Raw genomic sequence first — 20875 nt, 5'->3', positions numbered from 1 at the left:
AATACAAAGATAATTGGAGACAGGAAGACAGGAACTGTTTAGTTTATATTTGCTTCTCAATTTGCAGTTTTCTTACTAAGAATTACAGGTGTTATTTGGAAAGTTTTGGAGCTTGTATATGCTAACTTACCTACAGCATCTGACAACCCATAAACCTTCTGACCATATGCATCTGTTTTGTCCCAGATAAATGTATATGCCAAGTTGGGAGATGCCTGAAATGATTTTTGAAACAGATGCCCTTCTACTGCTACCATCAAATGAACTTTGATTAGATTCAGCGGCACAAGGGACTGAGTCATGGCGATCTTAAGTAAGGATTTGTATCCAGCAGTGCGGGAACTCAGGTAGTTGAGCTTTATACTAGAGCCAGGGATCTCAATTTCTTCATGAAGAACCTGAACAGGAAAAAGGTCAAACGTTTTATATTAGTGCTTTGTTATTTGTTTAGAAGAACACCTCTTCGCATATTTTTATGCACTTATGACTTTCTACTACTGGGAATGGTTATTCTGAAATCAGTGCAGTGACTGGTGTGTGTTTGTGAAAATAAGTATTTTTACTGCAAGTAAAAAGTATTTTTACTGCAAGGGGAACATAAGAAATACAGTGATAGGAACCACTAACAGTTAGGATAAAGACTAACTCAATAAAGTAGTGAAACAACAGTACCAGTAGAGTTTTCCTTTATCCTAAATAACATACAAGAAAACAGCCTGCGGTTCGCAGCGCGCACCAAGCCTGTGCAAAACTCTCCTGAAACACCTAAGCTGTCAACTGAAATAGAGAGAGATACTTGATATATTGTATGATAATGAGAAGGCGCAAGGTAGTCAAAGATAAATGTGTCTGGGTGACATAAACCTAGGATATCTCCTGCAGACCTCATTAGAAAACCTGCTATCTGTCAGAACGAATGTGACTCTACAGAGGCACTTGCTACAGCAATTCCGGGGGACAAATGGTGACTCTGCGGTAAGTGCTCAGGTCAGCACGAGCATCTGACTGCTGATTTCTATATCCCTTGCACTCTCACTGTTCTTACCTGGGTTTCTGGTACAATGGGATTCCGACCCGGAGCATCACTGAAGAAAGTTGAAAGTGGTGATGAAATGATGACTGGGTCAGGACGGACAAACCCACTGAGATCACAGCTGGGAATGGAGTTCTCCTCTGTCTTCATCACAAGCGTGTCCATGGCATAGAAGCTGTTCCACGGCAGCCACACTGTCCTTTCCTGACTCATGAACGGGGCCCGTTCGAAGTGCAAGGTGAGGGATGCTCCGCCATTCGCAACCAAGTCAAACCTAGAAAAATGTGGGCTTTAGAAGTGACAAGACTGAATAATTCCAGTCGCAGCATTCCTGGCTTACGAAGCAGGTACACAGGTACACCTATGGCAATAGGCATACTTTAAGTGTCACGCTTCAAACGATCAGTAATAGGATGCAAACCTCTGGCAATTAGGCAACCGAAATCCAGCCAAGACAAGCAATGATTTGAAGTTACTTGGACAAACCTTGTTCCTCTATATTATAAAATCTGCATTAAATAATTGAAAAATACCCAGTAAACAAACCACCACATTTATTGTTACAAGTCATCTTTATATATATTATAAAAGCAGCAGAGAAGTCAAGTTCATACTGAGCTGGACACTGAATTATCCCTTTCCTAAAAGATGCTGTCTTTCAGGCACAGAATGTGACACGCGACAGTGAGACAATAATAAAGAAAAGTTTTCCTGTTTGTGTTCTACAAATACTATAAAAATCCCTATCTTCAGGATAACTGATGTACCGTTTTTCTGAGAGACTGGGTATTTACTCCCAAGCCCCTACATGATCATAGCAGTTATGTGGAGCCGTGCAGGCATTTTGAAATCTGGCCTAAATGAGTAAAATACTTCTAGACTGTTCTGACAACAGAAGTAGATATCAGTTGCTTCATGAAAATTCTGGCAGCGTAACAAATTACTCAATGATTTCAATAATCCATTCAGATCTAAATATAGTTCAGCTCTGCCATTTACTGGAGTATTAAACCACTGAAATCAACAACATTCTACTTTTATTATAACAGAATAGTATTCTGGGAAATGTGGAAATGAAATACTCCCTATAGTTCAGTTGACTCATTATTTCAGTTCAATTGTTTGCATGCAAGATCAAGAGAAAATGGCAAATGTTTACAATGCATGCATTACAGATATACTGTTTTAGTTACTACAGTCAGTAAACTAGATAAACCACAACACACTGATTTTTGTTTATCTGAATTTGTGTGCATTTCAAATCAGCTAGTACAAGGGGGGAAAAGCACTTTTTTGCACAGCAGGAAATTATCTAAATATATTCAATTAGAATCTTTCGATTACATTCTACCCTGAAGAAACTCAAAAGATAGCAGATCTTCAAAAGGAAAGAGAGGCAGAAGGGAACTTTTAACAAAATATACTTATCCTATAATGATACTACTTTTTTTTTTTTTTTACTTTTTTTTTTCCTTCCCCCCTGCCCCCCCCACCCAGCAGGGTTAGCCTGCCTTGCATTTTAAAATAAAATATTTCTGGTCTCAGCTGGATATTCCTGTAGTCCACAAATGTTTTCATAGACACAGAGCAATTTGTTTGAAAGGAGTCTGCCTGCCAACATGTTATTATCAGAAGTCAGTCTTTTCATATTTACTTGCAGTTAGTATTCGAAATGCCACGTGAAAAATTACTTTTGTGTTTATTTAATAGCTCTTTGCCCTGGGAGGAATGCAATGCATGATACCACATGGTTCCATTAGATCACACCATCTGTTAATCAGCAAAGATACTACATATGAAATAGGTACTCAACGAAGCAAACAAACTCACGTGCCATCCTGACGAGTGATGGTATAGCCGTACTTCGGATACTTGACAAATGACACGTTGACCCCAACTAGAGGAGTTCCATCTGTAGTCACCACTTGGCCTCTTATGAGAGACACAAGACTGAAAAAGAAAGATAAGTAAAGGTATTAAAACTAGTTACAAAAGCAAAGTTACCTTGTTTATGAACTGAGTAATGGAACACTTGTGCCTCGTTTACTCTAAATCCAATTTACTCCAAAGTTTTTTGAGGAAACCACAAAATTGCCCAGCTCTCTCTCTATATGCTTCAATCAAGAAAATGCTTATCTCTGCAGTGGGGTCTGTGCATACAGAATGGGAGTTAGTGCCTGCCTTGTCTAATGAGGCTTTGTCTCATTGTCTAACGAGGCTTTGCAGAGTAAAAACTCCCATTCAGCCAGGCCGGGACTGTGACCCTGAAGTCGCACTGAAACGATGACTGGGCATTTCTAAAAGCCTCACCGGGTCCAACAGCATGTCTGTGGATGCTTAATACACTTTAAAAACACAGTGTAATGACATACCTCTGTTTAACACAACCAGTTTTCTGTGTTAGGGAGTGACTGATTTTTTGTACACTGCATTTGGTCTTGATTTGCAATCCTTGCTTTACACTTTGTCAACAGGAGAAATGATTCGGTTTTAAGTTCAGCTTTATGCACTGAGAAAATAAGAGTTTTCTTAGCCAACAGGTTAAGCAAAGTTGATGAGGATGAAGGAGATGAAGATGGGTTATTCCTCAATCTCTAACTGGAAACCAGTTTGCATTTTCCCTTGTTCTAGATTGCTGTCTTCATAAAATATAAACCTCAGAAGCTTGTACTCTGTGGAAGGAACTTTCTAGGTGTTGCCGATATGATAAAGTGCTAATAAAACTCAGTGTTATATAATCAAGGCCACATTGTAAACCACAACAGAGCGCCTCAGTGGGAATGATGCCTGAGATACAAACACATGAAGCACCCAAAAGCAGCATCTCATGTTAAAACACAAATAAAATCTCTGGGAGAACTTTTCCCACACAACGCAACTGCACAGATACAGCGTCACATTTACAGCCGCTACCTGCTGTTGAAGGGGTTTTCTCCCGGGATGATGTGAGTGCTGTCCTTCCCCACCAAGAGCTTGATTCGGTCATAGAAGGACTTGACGGCAGGTGAGCCAGCGTGGCTCTGCTGGATGACGTCCAACGGGTCCCGCGAGCCCCGGCACAGGAGGCTGTTCTGGCAGGTGGCCTGGAGGCAGCAGTCGGGGTCCAGGCAGTCGACCAGCCCATCTGAAAGGGAAGAGTCATCGAGTTCAACCGGCTGCACAGTCCTACCAACCAACAATGTCTCAGGGACATCGTGAGGCACTGGGAAAAATGCGAATGCTTACTCTTCGGAACATCTCGGCACCGTAGAACTGGTAAGTGAACCAATAATGCAATGAGGATGAGACTTTCTCAAGTATCTTGGTTAAACACCATTACTGCTACAACTAATTTAAACCAGTGTTTAGAGGAGAATCAATCCCAAAGAAATCTGTTAGAGGTTGAAATTAGAAAGAAGGAATAGTGGAAGGAGTACAGGATTTCTCTTTATTTATTTGAAATATTTCCAACTGTTCTACAAAGTTTTTAGATTTCCTTGTTGGGCTATAAAAGTCTTGAGAATTGTGGTGTTTGATGTAATTTATTCTGTCTGGGGAGATGAGGGGAAGAGATGGGCATGACAGCATAAGTTATCATTACCTAAGTGAAAAAAACCCACTACATTGTACTCGTTTTGGCAATTCATAGGGAAATGCTGCAGGACCTCCCACCTCCCATAGATGTTTGAATCAGAACCTGTTCACATGCTTGGATAAGGGAGGCTCAAAGCTGTTGGGTTCAGTCATCATATTACATATTCGGTTGTCCATCAAGAATATTTCTTAAGAAGTATTTTGAAGAAAAACTAGAATTTAAACACCAGAAATTAAAATGCAATCCTCAATGGGGAGATCGATCTGCATAGTTAGATAAATCACAACTGACTACTTTTAGCATATACAGTAACAACTTACGGCATCATTCCTTCCTTTGGTATCATCATTTAACTGAAATACATTCTCTCAATGGAGTTCTACTGTAATTTAGAACTTAATAACCATTTACTTTAAAATATTATCATCTCTAACAACTTAGAAACATTCATCTACTCTGGCAAGAATCAGGCATTCAATCTGCAATGCACCTAGGTCTGTAAAGTTTCAGAGACTTCCCAAGGCATATTAATCTGATTTTTGAATATTTTGGCCTGGGATCATACTTAATATCATATACACAAGAGAGAACATTCCAGTAGGTTATAGCTGGCGAAAGTACCTTCGAGTAAGATCATGACTTATGTATTTTCAAGATTTTCACGTGCACAACAGACCAGCATTACCCCACACAGAGATAACTGGAAAAACAACAACAACAACAGAAAAAAACCAACCCAAACCCAAATCTACAAAAAGCTTTCTTATTTTACAATTAGCTTTGTACTTCCAACAGATTGCATATGCCTGAAATGATTGTTTCTGATTTAAAAACAAAATTGCCAAGGTATGCTGACAATGTTTCATTCAGCCCTCTAAGGAAGTTCAAGTTAGACAAACTACCTTGTTGCAAGAGCTATATATTGCTTTAAGGTCAGTCGCCTATTCCCATTAAGAGCTCCATTCATCTTGAACTCCTATCCAACGTGGCGGTAGGATTTTTTTTTTTTTTTGCTACAGTCCATTTTCCACCCACTACATATAATCATTGTAAGGACACCATCAGCTTCAGATTATAACTCAAGGCAGTTTTCCTGTTAAGCTCTGAGAACTTTTTCTCAGCATCCTGCGCTCTTTCTCGGTTTGTGACACCTCTACAGCTAGGAACGGAAAGCTGCCCGCTGGTTAGTCTGCTCAGTGCTTTTATTCAGATGACTGCCAGTCAAGAGAATCCTGTCAACACATTAGAAATAACAGAAGCAACACACGGGATATAATTTACTCCCTTTGACAAATTTACATTTACCTCTTCAAGCTGCATCATATTTTTTTGCTAAACCTCTTATTAGAGGTGTGCACTGAGCAGATGGTACGTCTGTAATGACCTCATCACGCAGCAGACTTCGGGCTGCTGTGACCGAACACTCGTGATGACACCGTGAACTTCCAATTGGCATATCCATCTCTCAGCATCCTGTCAGTCACGCGAATCACATCTTTATGCTCGCAAACCCCCTTGAATATAGTCTGACATTGCAATCTTCAGTAAATTACCCTGTCACTGCCAATCTCACCGTTATCTCACAAACAATCAAGCAGGCAATCGAACTGCTCTGAATTGCCAGTTCACGACCTGGGAGGCTAGAAACATCTCCATTTGATACCGGGGAGAAATCTGTGCGCGATTCCTTTCATGTTGGAAGGTTTATATGCAGTTATGTGAATTCAGACTTGCACACTTTCAGATGCTTACCAGAATATTTCAAAAAGACAGGCACATACCGTTACTTACATATACACATGACTGGTTTGGAACATTATTACTTACGATATATGGCTGTACTCCCTTGTACTAATTTATTCCCAGATGGCAGGAATCGGGAGTTGGGATATTTTTACCTTATGACAACTAGTTGATCCGGCTTGTTGCAAGGGCAGACCCGAGGTCTGGATCCGCTCAGGGTACGCAGCCAGAGCCTGGGCACTGCTGTCTGCTGTCAGGGGCTTGTGCACCGCTCTGCTGTCCACATTCATCGATGCATTGCTGCTGTTATTTATTTTGTTGCTCTGAAATCCCTGACTCTATGTATGAAGAGCATGGATTACTGTCAGAATGTATTTGTTTCTAGTTCGCGTTTACCTAATTTGCTATCTGGATGTACTATTACAGAATGGCTGAGGTTGGCAGGGACCTCTGGAAGTATTTGGTCCGACCTCCCCTGATCAAGCAAGGCTACCAAAACCCAATTGCCCAGGACCACGCCCAGACAGCTTTTGAAAATCTCCAAGGACGGAGACTCCACAACCTCTCTGGGCAACCTGCTCCAGTGCTCAGTAGCCCTCATGATAAAAAGGGTTTCCCAGCACACATTTGTACCTGTGGTTCTGCCTCCCCAGGTGCAGGACCTTGCACTGCATGAGGTTCCTATCGGCCCGTTTCTCCAGCCATATTGTACTGTTATAAATGAAGTGAATTGCTACAGAAACATTAGCCTCAGTTGATTAAAACAAGGGCTAGAAAAATTGTACCTTCTGTAAGAGAAAACTGCCATAAGCAGGAATTTTAATTAGAATTCAGTACTTTGTTTTTTAATATATATTTCAGAGCTTGTCGTCTTCCAGATTTCCTCAGGCACACTGAATTATTTATATGGTTAGTCCAATGACAAAAACCTCCCCAGTAGCCTCACCACGATACTGCTGCTTTTCACAGCACGCACATCTGAGTTTGAAGTGGCCAGTTCACAGCTCTCTGCAACTCTGTCTGCTAAAGGGGAGAGACTGTACAGGGAGTTCAGATGGCGCTGAACCTCCTCCAACAATCTGAGACCAAAAGAAGTCCTGACGTGGCCTTAACTGAGAAGAACAAACCAGAAAATTTTGATCTGATTTAAACTGGCAGCACAGGATTAGTTCTCCAGTGCTGTTCTTGGTTCTTCTGGATTCTCGCACCTTTTCAGAAACAAATCAAGGGATATGGTATTCCTCTTGAAGTATTACATGTAAGTAAAATAATCTACTGATGCACCATATTTTAAGATGGTCTTATTATTGTGTTCCCCTTGAACATCACTACAAGGCCTAAAGAACACTGAGTAGAAATAGTGATATATTTTACTGCTGATGTATTTAGACGCTCTCATCATCAGTTTGCCTTCACCAGTGAATAAATATCTCATCACATTCAGGCGACTGGATTCCAGAGTTGCGTTACACCTTTCTTTGGGAAGTTGAGGCTTGATCTATTGTTTTTTGAACTCCGATGAGTAAATTATCCTTAATTTCCACTCTTCATCAAATACTTGCAGGTTGTTTCACGTCCAATTCATGATGCACGTTGGAATGACTCAACTTTGCCCTCACATCCAGCTGCTTCAGAAAATGCTTCTGTGCCCAGCTGGGGACAATTCTGTTTCCAAACCAGAACTCCTGCACACACGCTCAGTAGAGGGCATCCTTACCCTTCACTAGCTTCAGCAGCTGGTGGCTTTCAGAGCATAATTCCTGGAAATTTTTCTTTTTCCAATAAACATTTCAGACTGATGATTAAAATGGAGGTGGGGGGGAGAGTGGGAGCAGCAGCTACTATGAATCCTGAGGGCAAAAGGGCCTTTGATCACTCTAAGGGCAAATTAGTTAATTTATCATGATCTGATTTTAATTATGTGTAGTATTAATATACCCAAGGTGAAAGAATTAGAGATGCTCTATCAGATTATCAAAAGAGTAGGCCTTCTCTCTGCCAACACAGAAATGTTTTAACTGAGCTCTAAAACCGCATGCAGCACTGTTTCCACAGACAGGCTATTCCACAGCCCAGTACATCTGACTACCAGCAAGTTTTATCTAATATTTAATCCAAATTTTCACTTTTGTAGTTTGATCTAATGACTGTTAGCTATGTCGGCATACATCACCCAGAATAATTCCGCAGAAGCTCCTGGTGCTGACAAGGAAGGAAATGCTTCCAGTCCCGTTCCAGCCCTGTTCCGCAATTAGCCAAACTGGAAAGCCGCTCAGTAAACTGCCAGGATACCCATTATGCCACTGCTTTTTTATAACTCACTGTGAGCACAACGGAGTATTTTCAAACTGTAAACTTAAACGAAGGCTGTCTTTCAGGAGAAGCCGGATTGTAAACTGTGGTAAGGTAGAATAAACCTGACTTCTGTGTATGCCAGATATGACTCTGAATGCCTGAAAAGCTCCCTAACGAGGGTTTTAAAGTACGCTGGAGCGTGACATGGGTAGAGTAACATCTGCAGGTCCCTGGCCCACCCAGGATGCCTGTGCTGCCCAGTGGGAAAAGCCTCATCCCCCAAGAGCACCGGCTGCATGAAGCTGCTGCGGGCGCAGCTCCAGCTACGCGCTGAGCGCGTGTTGGTCCTTCTGAACAAACCTCTGGGTACCCCTGGTTATTGCTGGTCCAACTTCAAACCACACACCGCTTAGAGCAGAGATGACCACGAGGGCTCTGAGATTCAAACAATCTTTAAAAAAAAAAAAAAAAAAAAAAAAAGAGTTCACTTAGTTCCAGTGTGCACATGATACCTGTGCAGCAACTGGTGAGTTTTTAAACCACGGAATTTGCAGTCACTCAATTTCTCGCTTTCGCTTCTCCATGGGTTATAAGAGCGTGTTATTGTAGTAACATATCCCGTGAGGGACAGTATGAGGATAAGCTGGCTAATGTGTGTAAAGGCGATTAGAGGCTGACATGAAGTTTCAACAAAATCACACACAAGCACTCTCATTAGCTCTTGTCCAACCTACATAATGTCTAGTTCTGATACAGATTTTATGCTCGAGTCTACATAACTCACTCGGGTCCCTATCCACAATAGATTTCAACTACTGATTACATTTGATGTTCTAAAACTGACTATTGTACAGGCTCTGGGAAGATATTTTCTGTGCCAAGAGTATTCTGGGTATTTATATTGAGAACTTCATAAAATCTTTTGTCTGTGCTGAATTAGAGACCCCTGCTGAGGCAACGCTTGTTGAGGCAAGCTAAATTACATGATTTGCTTTTGTGCTGTGAAATACTTGTATTATCTTAAATGTCACGAGCCTGATGCAGTATCAAGTCACAGGATTTGTAATTTTCTAAAAGCAATTTTTTTCTAAATGTTTATTGCAGGAAGACACTTTTCTTTCTATTTTCTTTCTGTCTAATTTCAGAGATGAGTTTTCTAAGACAACTCAAATAAACAGCCTTTCAATCAGTCAAGTGCACTGTCCTGACAGTGAACTTCTCTAGAAATGTATTTTGCTCGTGAATTGAAGAGAATTCGTACTGGAGCAGATAGCTGGCTTTCTCTCATTCATTATCTTTAATGTATTGTGCCAAACACAATTACCACCAACCGTATTTCTTGGTGAGGTTACAGCTATATAGTAATAAACTGAAGGGCAAGATTTGCCTTCTGAGATATGCAAAACTCTCTTTGGAAAGCCAAGGGGAAATAAATTAAAACGTATTTTAAGAAGAATGTCCCACTTTGCATAACAAACAAGGCATTCCTCATTCTATTTAGCTCGGTACTCTATACTGCTACAGGTTGCTTCCTTTCCTTCCCCACCCCATTTTAGAGCCAGATGACGATATTTTGAGGAGAAATGTGATCTGTGAAGTGACATAAGCAGTGATTGCATTAAAGTTTTTTTTTTCTTTTTTTTTTTTTAACCCACATAGACCTGTCCTCTCTCTCCCGATCAGATCTGAAACAGACCAATTTAGCAAAATTTTGGTCATTATCTGTTTTTCTTTCTCACAGCTTACATCGTTTAGCTGCCTTTCTTGTCAACAAAAATTATAAATATGAGTAGAGTTAAGTCTGAAAGGATGCAAAAGGTGGGAGAAGACAGAAAGAAGGAAAAGAAAGGCCTGGAAAGAGCAATCCCAGTGGGTGATCCAGGACTCCTGCCAGGGCTGCTTCTGCAGAGCCCAGAGTTCTTACATTCCTCTCCCATTAATCCCAGAGTTCAGGATGGAGGCCCCTCAAACATGAGCTCTGGGTATCAACTGCATCCAACACAGAGTAAAAATATTCTTTAGAAAAGAAATATGATGTTTGCTCCGCATTATGTTGTCCATTTTACTTGGAAGCACTGTAAGGTCTAAGGTGAAATCTAGTTAAACACACACTATTTATAAAGACTGCTCCAAGACACTAAAAGCATTTTGCAATTAAAGAACCACTAAAATATTATAAAATAGCTATTGTAAAAAGATGGGTATAAATATCCCCTTTACTGACTTCCTTATGCAATATGTCGAAAGAAAGATGAACTTTAAAAGTAATGTACCTTCTCCCATTCCTCAAAATATAATTTCTAATCCCTTAATTTCCTAAAATAAATCCATGGTGAATTAAATGGGTTATACATGTCTGTTGGGAGGATGATACATTTTAATCGCAAGTGTAGGTCATAAAAGAAAGCTATTTCTAATCCCTCCAAAAGATGCTTAGTAACTATTAGACTACTGAGGTACTGATCAAGGAAAGGGATTAGAAGTGGCCACAGTAAGTAAAGTATGTAATCCAAACATTTTGTGAAAAAAGAAGCATTTTCCAATTAAAAAAAGATCTTAAAAGTGAGTCAATGCCAGAAAACCCTTACCTTTCAGTTAGGCTTCCCCCTTAAAAATAAATACATAAATAGATACAGAAATAAGTAGAGAAATAAGTAATTAAATAAGAGACTTGCAAGCGTTTTTAGCCAAGTAGCCCATGCAGCATAGCAACACTAGGCAGGTTCATAACAAGGACCCAGTGCAGGCCATATCTAGATTTGACACGTGATAGTACGGACAAAGGTGAGTGTGCCAGTGCCACCTGGCCAAGCTCTACCTGAACAGCTCTGAGAGGAGAAAACAGCTCTGGACACTCTTTGCTCTCTCTACTCTGGAATCCTGTTTTATTTATGTGAGTAATACATGCTGACATCTCATTTAAAATTAAGATTTGTAAGTCTCAACAAGACAGGGACACATCTGCCTCTTCTAGGAATAAACTAACTAAAGGGCATTAATCTAAAATTGAAAAAATATTAAGTATAATCTTTCATTTTCATATTTTTTGAACTATAGTATGGAATTCGCATTGTGGCATATAATAAGACAAAACAGGACAAATGGGAATCCCTTTGGAGTCAGTGGCAATGCTCTTCTTGACATCCATGAAATGAAGACTTGGCCTAAGGCCTTTGAATCTGATTGTGAGATACAATTGCAATAAGAATAGCTGAACAGCAGGAGAGCACCAAAATATGTTAAATCCGTTGCCATGTGGGGAAAAATGAAAGACAGAAAATGATAGTTGCATTTCAGTGACATACTGAAGCAACTATATTTTAACAACAGGAATAGATGGATGGAAAAGGGTGGAGGCTCAGCTGTCCAGAGAAACATCTCACTTAGGCAAAAAACTTGTTTTGTTTTGTTTTGTTTTGTAGCTACCCTACTGCCTTTTGAAAGAACAGCTTGCATCTTCAGTACTACTCCAGAACTACTTGCTTATGTTAACAGAGCGATGTTGGTAACGGAGCAGGAAATGAGTTCAACTTTTTGTTGCAAACAAACAGCCGAGTTTCAAATGAAAAAGAGTGACTGGGAGGAGAGGTGATTTCTTTGACTTTCAACAATCTTGTGTTTTATGCGAAACTTGGTGTTCTGGGTAACTAGCTGAATCTTTACCATTGATTCCCACAGTACATTTTTCAGTTTTGTCTAAAGAGTAAACTTCATTCTGTTTGTTGCTTTATATGCACAGTCACAATTACGCAGGTGCATCCCGAAGCACACAGCGCACCTCCCTTCCTTCCTCGCCATTCCTGCACGCTCCTGTGGTCTGCCTGGGACAGCTTTAATAAACACACAGGTCACAGGATGTGTTCCTGGCCAGATGTGTAGCCAGTGAGACACATAGAGTAGCACACCTTAAGGCAAAGGCAGAACTGTAAGATACTAGGTGATTAACGTTATGTTCAGGTTTGAGTTTTGTTGTAGCTCTTGTGACTAACGATTTGACAAAACTCATGGGAATGACAATGACCCTGTCCTTACAGTGCACATTGGAAAGGACCCCGTGCCATCCAAAAAAATCTGAAACCCAAAATATAATCAAGGAAACTGAAAAGCAAAAATCCCCATGGCGTGAGAGACAGTGGAGAACTTCAGTGCTACAAGCCCGGGGGGTAAGTCAGCCTGTGCCACCCGTACCATGTACCAAACACGGCCCGGCTGAACCAAGGGGTTTGTCTGTTCGGTTTTCCAGGTACACCTTGCAAGTATGTGGAGAAACGGCCAGCTGAACAGGTGCTGAACATCGCCTCGGCTCCCTTAGAGAACTCTGCAGAAATGTAATAAGGATGAGACTACTAAAGAATAATAATGATCCTCAGATTAAAGTACTGAGCTAAGGGTCCCAAGACAAGAGCTTCATTTCTGCCTTCATCATAAAACGCCTGTGTGAAAATGTGTGGGTCAGACAGGCTTTTCGGGTTGTTCAGACCTTGGAACAGGCATAGATTTTCAAACTATCTGCACTCCCGCACAAACCGATGAGTAGTAATCTCTCTGCCTTTGGTAAAATCCAACTTCAACCTGCAAGCACTGAGAATATCTGAAGACTTCTCCTCTTTGTCCTTCTCTTTCTTTCAGGTGCACCTATGGTAAACCAGAAACAATGCAACTTGCATGGTAATGCTGATTAATATTATATGTCTGTTGTATGGCATATTTATTCTATGTATTCTTTGACTTCGATGAACTGCTATTTGCCTTCCATGAACTAAGTTTCAGAATTCTGCAATTTTAAAGCGAGAGGAATAGCTGAATGGTCTTCTCAGTGGCCATTTTTTCCCATCTGTCTGTTTTACGAGTGCAGAATATTGTCTTGAATACGTAAACATCTTATTCCAGTATTTATAATAATTTTTCCAAACTCATGTCTTGCCTTGAGGAAAATCTGATGATACATCCATTTTCAAATTTTCCTTCAAAGCCTGTAAAAACTACAAACCCAAGAAATTCACCTTTTAGTTTCTTACAGTGAATCTTAACACAAGTTTCTTGGGTTCTGGTGTATAGTTAAATGCCCACTAATGTTATTTGGCAGTTAGAAACTGAATCATCTCCAGCTCTTCTAAAATATTTCTATAAGGACCGATCACATGTGAAACCAAGGAACTAACAGAGGATTTACAGATTAAAATTAGAGGATGATGCTCAGATCTGGTTTATATCATGTAATCAAAACCAAATATACCTGTTCCTCAGTTTAGGACTTATGAAAAATTTCTACACCTTGAAATTTTACATATAATTAAAGCACTCATCTTAATGACAATTTTGCCCTAGAAGCAGACATTCAAATAAGCCAAATGTTTCTTTGCAGTTTTAGGAAATGCTGTGAGTAAAATATTTATTAATCAGCAAACAACAGATTCACTCTTTAGAGTAATTATTGGCCAAAGAAAAGTGAAGGATTCTCAAAGCTGTGTCTGATGTTTGACTTTAAATGAAGAGCAGAAGAAAGCGAAAAAGAATCTAGGTGACTTACTAAAGACATTGTAATGGAAAGTATAAGAAGGCTACTTCAAATGAAGGAGATAGACTGAGCAATTTTATTTAGAGCTTCTCAGAATTGCTTTCAGCCCAGCACAGCCTAATACACCATGGAAGGCTCTACAAAACCAGATAAACTGAAGCAATCTTTGAAGGTGAACACAGAACACAAATTCTATATTTAATAGGGGATATGCCTGATAAAGGAGGGGGAAAACTGAGCTAGGATCTCGGAGCCATACCACATCTGAGTGTTCAGGCAGCTCGCTCAGCCCTTTGACGCCTGGCACACGAGCTGTGCCGTCTGACAGTAACTACAACCACTTACACAGGTTGTGTACACGAGAGCACGACCCTGGTCTCCAGCACAGAGCAGAAAACATCTTGCTAAATGTCCTGCTCAGTCAGCCGCCCCGCTTGTGCACAGCGAGTTGTTCTGCACTTCACATGCGCCAAGAGCCAAAGGAAAACGTTCTGGTCCGCTGGGCCATGCTCTCCAGCATGGGCGTCAGCGGGACGTGGAGCGGGACTGGGTCTGTCCGTCCCGAGCAGGCGTTGGGGGTCACCACGTCCCTGCACGAGTCCACAGCTCGCCCAGCCTCATTTGTTTCGAAAGCAATGTGACACCCTCTCTTGACAACAATGACAGCCAAAGTCTTTCCGAAGGAAAATGACTCAGAAGAAAGCGCGTATAACCCTCTGTTCTTTAGGGACTGGGAACTGAAAGAGTTTTGCTCACCTCCCTCATTATCCTTGTTATCGGCACAGGCGGTTTCCATGGCAACGTTGCATCCAGGCCCCCTCCAGCCGCTCTGGCAGACACACTGCCAGCTGTTCTGACCCAGCGTGCATCGCCCGTTGCCATTGCACAGATCAGGGCAGCCATCTGGTTGGAGAAATGGAGAAGGTAAGCACAAGACACGCTCCCTCGCGCCGCCACTCAGACGTGTGACAATATTACTGTGCAGACAAAAAGGCTCGTTCCTGCTGGTGGGACAAACGCTCTCCTGGACCAGAGCCACAGCCCTGGGGTGGAGGAGGAGGGTAAAGAAAGGGGACGCATCAGAGAAACGGGGATTTAACTCCAGCCAAAACAGAGGAGGATTCCTGCCATCAGCTTATAAATCAGAAACGCTTTAAGAACCCAGTAAAGGTTCAGATCTTGAGTAGGCAGAAATAACAGTCTGCTGACAGCAGATCACAGCCTCTTATTTTTCGCACTGAAGGTCTTCTTCAACAAGCACGTCAGTGTTCAGGGTGCCTTTTACAGTGTGCATGGCATAATGATCCAGAGCTTCTCTAAACACTAAGTTTAAAGAAATAATTTTGAAAATATTTTCCTTCTTTAACAATCACTTTAAAACACCTACTTTTTTAACACTAAGTTTACTTATATTATGTTGTAACATTTCATGCTTTCTGAAAGATATGTGAGAAGAGATATCCCACAAAAGATGTATGTTTTGAATCAGTTATGGATATAATGTTACTTACGGTATAGCAAAACTAGGAACACAAGTATTCATTTGCTAAGGTGCTTATATGTTCTAATAAAATGTCCATAGGTAACAGAATAACTCCACTGCTTTTTCCTGAAAGTAAATGAGTCTCAGGAGGCAGTACTGTATCTTACTGAAAAATCGTTATGAGAAAGGGTTAGAAAACCAAATTCCATCCTGTAAGGTGCTTGAAGTCTTGGCATACACCATCAAATCCATCAACATCCAATCCACACAAGAGCGTGTATTTGTCTGTGGAGGTGCAAGAAGATGTGAGAGTCCTGCAGCCAGCCTTGCATAGCACCTTGTCATTAGTCTGAGCGGGATGAGAGGGCTGTGCTGCCAAACTGAGGCTGGATCCCAATCATTCACAAGCTCTCATTTGCATTGGAAACACAGTCTAATCCTGCCATCTCTGCAATGACCAGAGAACACGGGATAATTAATCTCATTGCTGCTGGTCTTGGGCAGAAAATTTTCCCTTAAAACAGCTCACAAAGCTTCATGGTCTCTCATCTTCCCCTCCACCAGCAGTGATGGGTCACTGTCGGCATCAAGATCTGCGGGGACCTGCTGCAGCCCTCTCGGGTCTCACGGACCGGCTGGGTTAGTCCTTTGCATCTGCCACCGTGATCCCGAGCTGTGACTGTTAATTAAGTACTCAACCCCCTTCCTCAGACATTTTAAGAGCACCAGGGAACTAAGGGGCACCCACCAGAGTGTGGATACTCTTTTCACCAGCTGTAAGTGAGGAAGGCAGCAGTCGGAAATATCCTGAAAGCAAATAAATATATTTTCTTTGTCTGAGCAGCACCACTCCAGGTGTGCAGCACTGGAGAAGGGCTAAGATGACAGTACATCACCTTTGTGCCCCTTGGCTCTGCGGGTGACCGCGAACAGGAGCAGTACCAAACTAGCACAGCTTTCATGCTAGTGCTGGAAGGTTGAACAGCCTTCCAGAAATCACTAATTTAGGCTGCCTGTGCATTTCTATAAACCTGGACAGAAAGCCACAGCCACATTAATTTTCTGTGTAATTCTGAAAGTTTCCTTTAGTATTTTTTTAAATAAATGCTGAGACCTCCGAGACCTCACATGTCCCACAGAAAAGATTTTTTTATAGCTAACAGCAACCAAAGTTCCTGTGCATTGTCCTACCAAGGTGCCTGAACCTGCATCATTTCTAGCACTAGCACAGCCACTTGATCTCCACCAAAGCTCTGCGGAGTAAGACACCGGAGCTCTGAGAACAGGGCCAGGACCACTCAGCTCATTTTACGCAGAAAGCTATCAGCAGACAGAAACAAGCCCTAGAAGTTTTATTTCAATGCTGGTTCGTATTAAAAAAAATACAGTGCCCCTTTCACATAAATGTAAGGTTATTTTGGCATTACATATGTTAGCTATAAAAAAATTGCACTTACTTTGCAGTGCAGGTAATACATTTTCAAGGCATTTATTTTATCCCTTTGTCACGTTGTTTGAATGACCAAAATGATAATGTTTGAGGGGAGGCATCATACTGTAAGACAAACTACTTGTTTTAAATGAAAACCAAATAGTAATTGTCAATATACACACACAGTTGGCTTTATATTGAGGCACTGAAGAGAATTAAATCACTGAAGCAGTTTGCTTTGGAGCATATGAACAAGATGAAAACATGAACAGTAGGGAGCTAGCAACATCTCCGAAAGTTTTACGTGCAGCTGGGGATTAATGGACATGATTTTGCTTTTAGCTTAAAAAGAGAAGCAAGCATCAGTGGTATAGACATGGTGTTGCCAGGAAACACTATGCTACCTCTATAGAGTGTATTTAACTGTGGCCTTCCAGAGACAGACTTCATGTTTCAATAACATAAATATCAGAAGGAAGGGGAAAAAAAAAGCAGAAGACTACAATAAGGTCCAAGTACTTTGACAATAACATCTTCCTTAAAAGACATATTAAATTAATGATATATTAACTCTCAAATCAGCTTTCAGTAATGGACAACTAGTTAGATTTTTTGCATGGTTATGTGTGTTTCCGTACATGCGTGTGTGCATATACACATTTCTGTTTATGCCTCTCTCTTTTCAAGCAATTATTTACACAGCATTATAGTCTGTTAGACCAAAATTTGTTCTAACACCCTGTTGACCAACTGGCCAACAAGCCTCCATTATGATCTATTAATAACAAGTTTTCTTCTAAAAAAGTTTCTACTTAGGCAATGCACTGAATATTTCTATTTAAATGATTCCCTTCAGTGGGTTTTGACATGGACAAGGTCCCAAAGTGCCTGAGGAGCTGCAGAGCCTCAGCCGACGCTCGGTGCTCATAGCTGGACGCGGTGCCTTCGCTGGAAACCCCCACTGTACAGAGCACATCCTAACACCAGGTGCTCTGTATGGCTGTGCTGTAGCTTAAAAATTAAAAATTAAATAAAATTTTCTGTGTTATTCACACCTCCTGGCTGTCCCGTGAATTCACTCGGCGCAAGGCAGCCACAGAGAAAAGGGCTATTGACACGGAACCTGAAGAATTAATCTGCTGTGGGATGAAGCTCTCAGTCACGGCACAGAAAAGGGCCCTTCACGCTAAGCAGACTGGTTGCTATTCCCGGCGTGCAGAGAAATTCGACTCCTCTTTTCTACCACAGTATGCTTAATGGAAAATGTCAAAAAGCTAGGTTAAAAAAAGAAGAAAGTGCTTGTTTAAAGTGCTAGATTGACAACCTATTTATTCACAGACCAGGCAGAGTATGGGCAACATCAGCTCAAGCGTCTCACACTTCTCTAGCAATGTCTCTGCACAGGCTGCTGCTGCCAGAGCTGAAACGCTACTGCAGCCTCTCCCCTCATTCAGCCTCCAGCTCACCTGTGGGACTAGTCACTGGGAGCTTCAATACAGGTCCCAATGCATTTACAATTAAAATGTCAAGAAAGATTTCAGTACTTTTTGCAACGCAGGAACAGGAATCTGTGACTAGCATTGTCAGGGACCACCAGAGTAAGATGGCTTCAAAATGAAAATACTAAAATTTATTCCTCACCATACCACAAAGTGCTCAGCATTCATGTAAATCGAATGCTGGAAGGCCATGGTAAAGGAAAAGGAGAAACTAAAGGCATTATATCTCTGGATCTCACAGAGAACGATGTAAACCGGTGTTTCGTATTTGAGATCCAAGAACACTTTTTAGCATTCTCACTGAACAGAACAATCTCTATAATCTTGCAGTTCAGGAATACAGGGCTAGTGTTTAATGCCTGAATTTATTTCCTCTCTTAATTTTTTTTCCTAACTGCCCAACTAAATTGGAGTAGCAGAACAAATTCATTAACAGATTTCATGGTGTTGCTCACTTCCCTTTGTTCAAACAGGCTGTTACATTCTTAACTTGCTCATAGTTTTAAAAAGCCCATTTCTTGGCAAGTTAATATCATACAACATCTACAGTCATAAGTAGCATGAGAACGCTGACTGCCATGGATCACAACAAGGGCTTGAAGACAACTCAAACTCTACAGCAAAGATCCAGCAAACGTATCCGTTTCAGTGCTTGGGAACACTTGCCCCCTAAGTACCTACATTGTTCCTCAGCACCTCAGAGCTCTTCACTCACATTTCCTAAGCTTATCCATTCCAGTGCACATGTGATGACAGCACATTACAATGAAAGGAACTTTGGTGACACATGGTACAAATGAATACTTGATTACAACATGAGAGGACTGTGGCTTAAGAAAAAAAATGTGGTATCTTTGCCATAGAAGAGTTGTTGAGTTCTTTCTTCTAGGAATGAATTAGATTTCTTATCTCCTGACTATGCCTGTTACTAAGAGCAGGGGTATCTACCATGGCCAAGTAAACAATGTAGTATCAAAAGAATAGGACAGTACTTAACAAAACACTACAAGAAGACATGTCAAGATGAAGGGGAGTATTTAGTCAACTATTACTATATAGGTACAATTATTACATTCAGCTTATTTCACGTTATTCATATTCACGGAAAAAGGGATTAAAAATGTTTGAGACCTTTGGTTAGACACAATAGGAAAAGAAATCTCCTGTTTGAAAGTCCTTACAATCCAAAAGACAAAATGAGCTTAAAATACTAGATTCTGTTATTTGTTTGTAGAGTTCCACATTGCCACAGTCCACGATGGGGCTTAAAAATGCTATAACAATACGAATTAAAGTGTTTTTCATAGCAACAACAGAAAAATAAACAGTCTAGAAACAACACACATGGTTGTTACTGAGGTCATTGTGAGCAGAATTGTCCACTGCTTCCTCCAGGCCTATGTAGGCTTTATCTATTTCTACAGTTTCATATTTTCAAAACTTGAGAGATTTATAAAAAGCTGAATTTAACAAGAAAGCTTGCAGAACCATTACGAATAGTAACCAAAATCGATATGGACAGTTCTTGTTTCAAAGAAAGCGATAGTGCTGGATATATTTACAAGAGAATACTCATAGGTTTTATCTACAATGAAATTATTCTGAGACTAAATTGTAAGGTGATTAATCTTTTAACTCAGCAAATTAATTTCCAGTATCTAGGCAGTACATCAAAAATTCTAATCCAATTTTAGGTAAACTCTGCACAGTGTTCTTTCTCATTCCACTGATACTCACAAACTCCAGGTATACACATACACATGTACCCAGCTACCCAGGCATATGTAGGCTTTCCTTCACATAAACTACTTTAAAGCTCCAAACCAAACATTTTAAGTAAATCAAAATATAAAGACACACTGTCCAATTAATTTGTGGTTTCAGTCAAGGCCTTATTAATCACCAGAACTCCCAGTTACAGTGGGGCAAATCACTCTGAAAATGAAGGAAGAGAAAGGGCAGCCAAGGAAAAAGAAGATAGAGAAATCTTATTATTTTTAAAGTTTCCAAACTCTTAAGGAATAGGTAGCCTCTTAGTATAAAAAAGGAAAAAGGGGAATAGACGAGACGGAGGAAAAAAAGGTAAAAATCTCTCGAGGTGATATCTCGTAACCACTTAGAGAAGTGGACAATGTTTTTAGCCTCTACTCAGTTTGCACATGGAAAATTACACGTAAATCAAGAGGTTACATCTTCTGAGTCCCGATACAAAGCTGGCTACGAGTCAGCTCTCCTCCAAACTCCATCGCCAAGCAGACTGAAGGGTTCCCGGCACCGCTCCCCATTTAGCGGACGGGC

At 40.8% G+C, this 20875-nt stretch overlaps 1 protein-coding gene across 6 annotated transcripts in view; it reads right to left on the bottom strand.

The window, feature by feature from the left end:
• Positions 1-20875, bottom strand: part of TENM2 (teneurin transmembrane protein 2) — a 501281-nt gene that overhangs the window by 32934 nt on the left and 447472 nt on the right. For all 6 annotated transcript variants that reach the window (XM_065644312.1, XM_065644313.1, XM_065644314.1 and 3 more), the window contains 5 exons: positions 14920-15066; positions 3947-4157; positions 2864-2983; positions 1046-1307; positions 131-398 (listed from right to left, as the gene is read on the bottom strand). In XM_065644312.1, the coding sequence (XP_065500384.1) occupies positions 131-398; positions 1046-1307; positions 2864-2983; positions 3947-4157; positions 14920-15066 (1008 nt within the window). The remainder of the gene's footprint in view (positions 1-130; positions 399-1045; positions 1308-2863; positions 2984-3946; positions 4158-14919; positions 15067-20875) is intronic.

Source organism: Caloenas nicobarica, chromosome 13 (assembly GCF_036013445.1).
Source record: "Caloenas nicobarica isolate bCalNic1 chromosome 13, bCalNic1.hap1, whole genome shotgun sequence".
NCBI classification, from domain to species: domain Eukaryota; kingdom Metazoa; phylum Chordata; class Aves; order Columbiformes; family Columbidae; genus Caloenas; species Caloenas nicobarica.
This window is presented reverse-complemented; position numbering and strand designations above follow the sequence as displayed.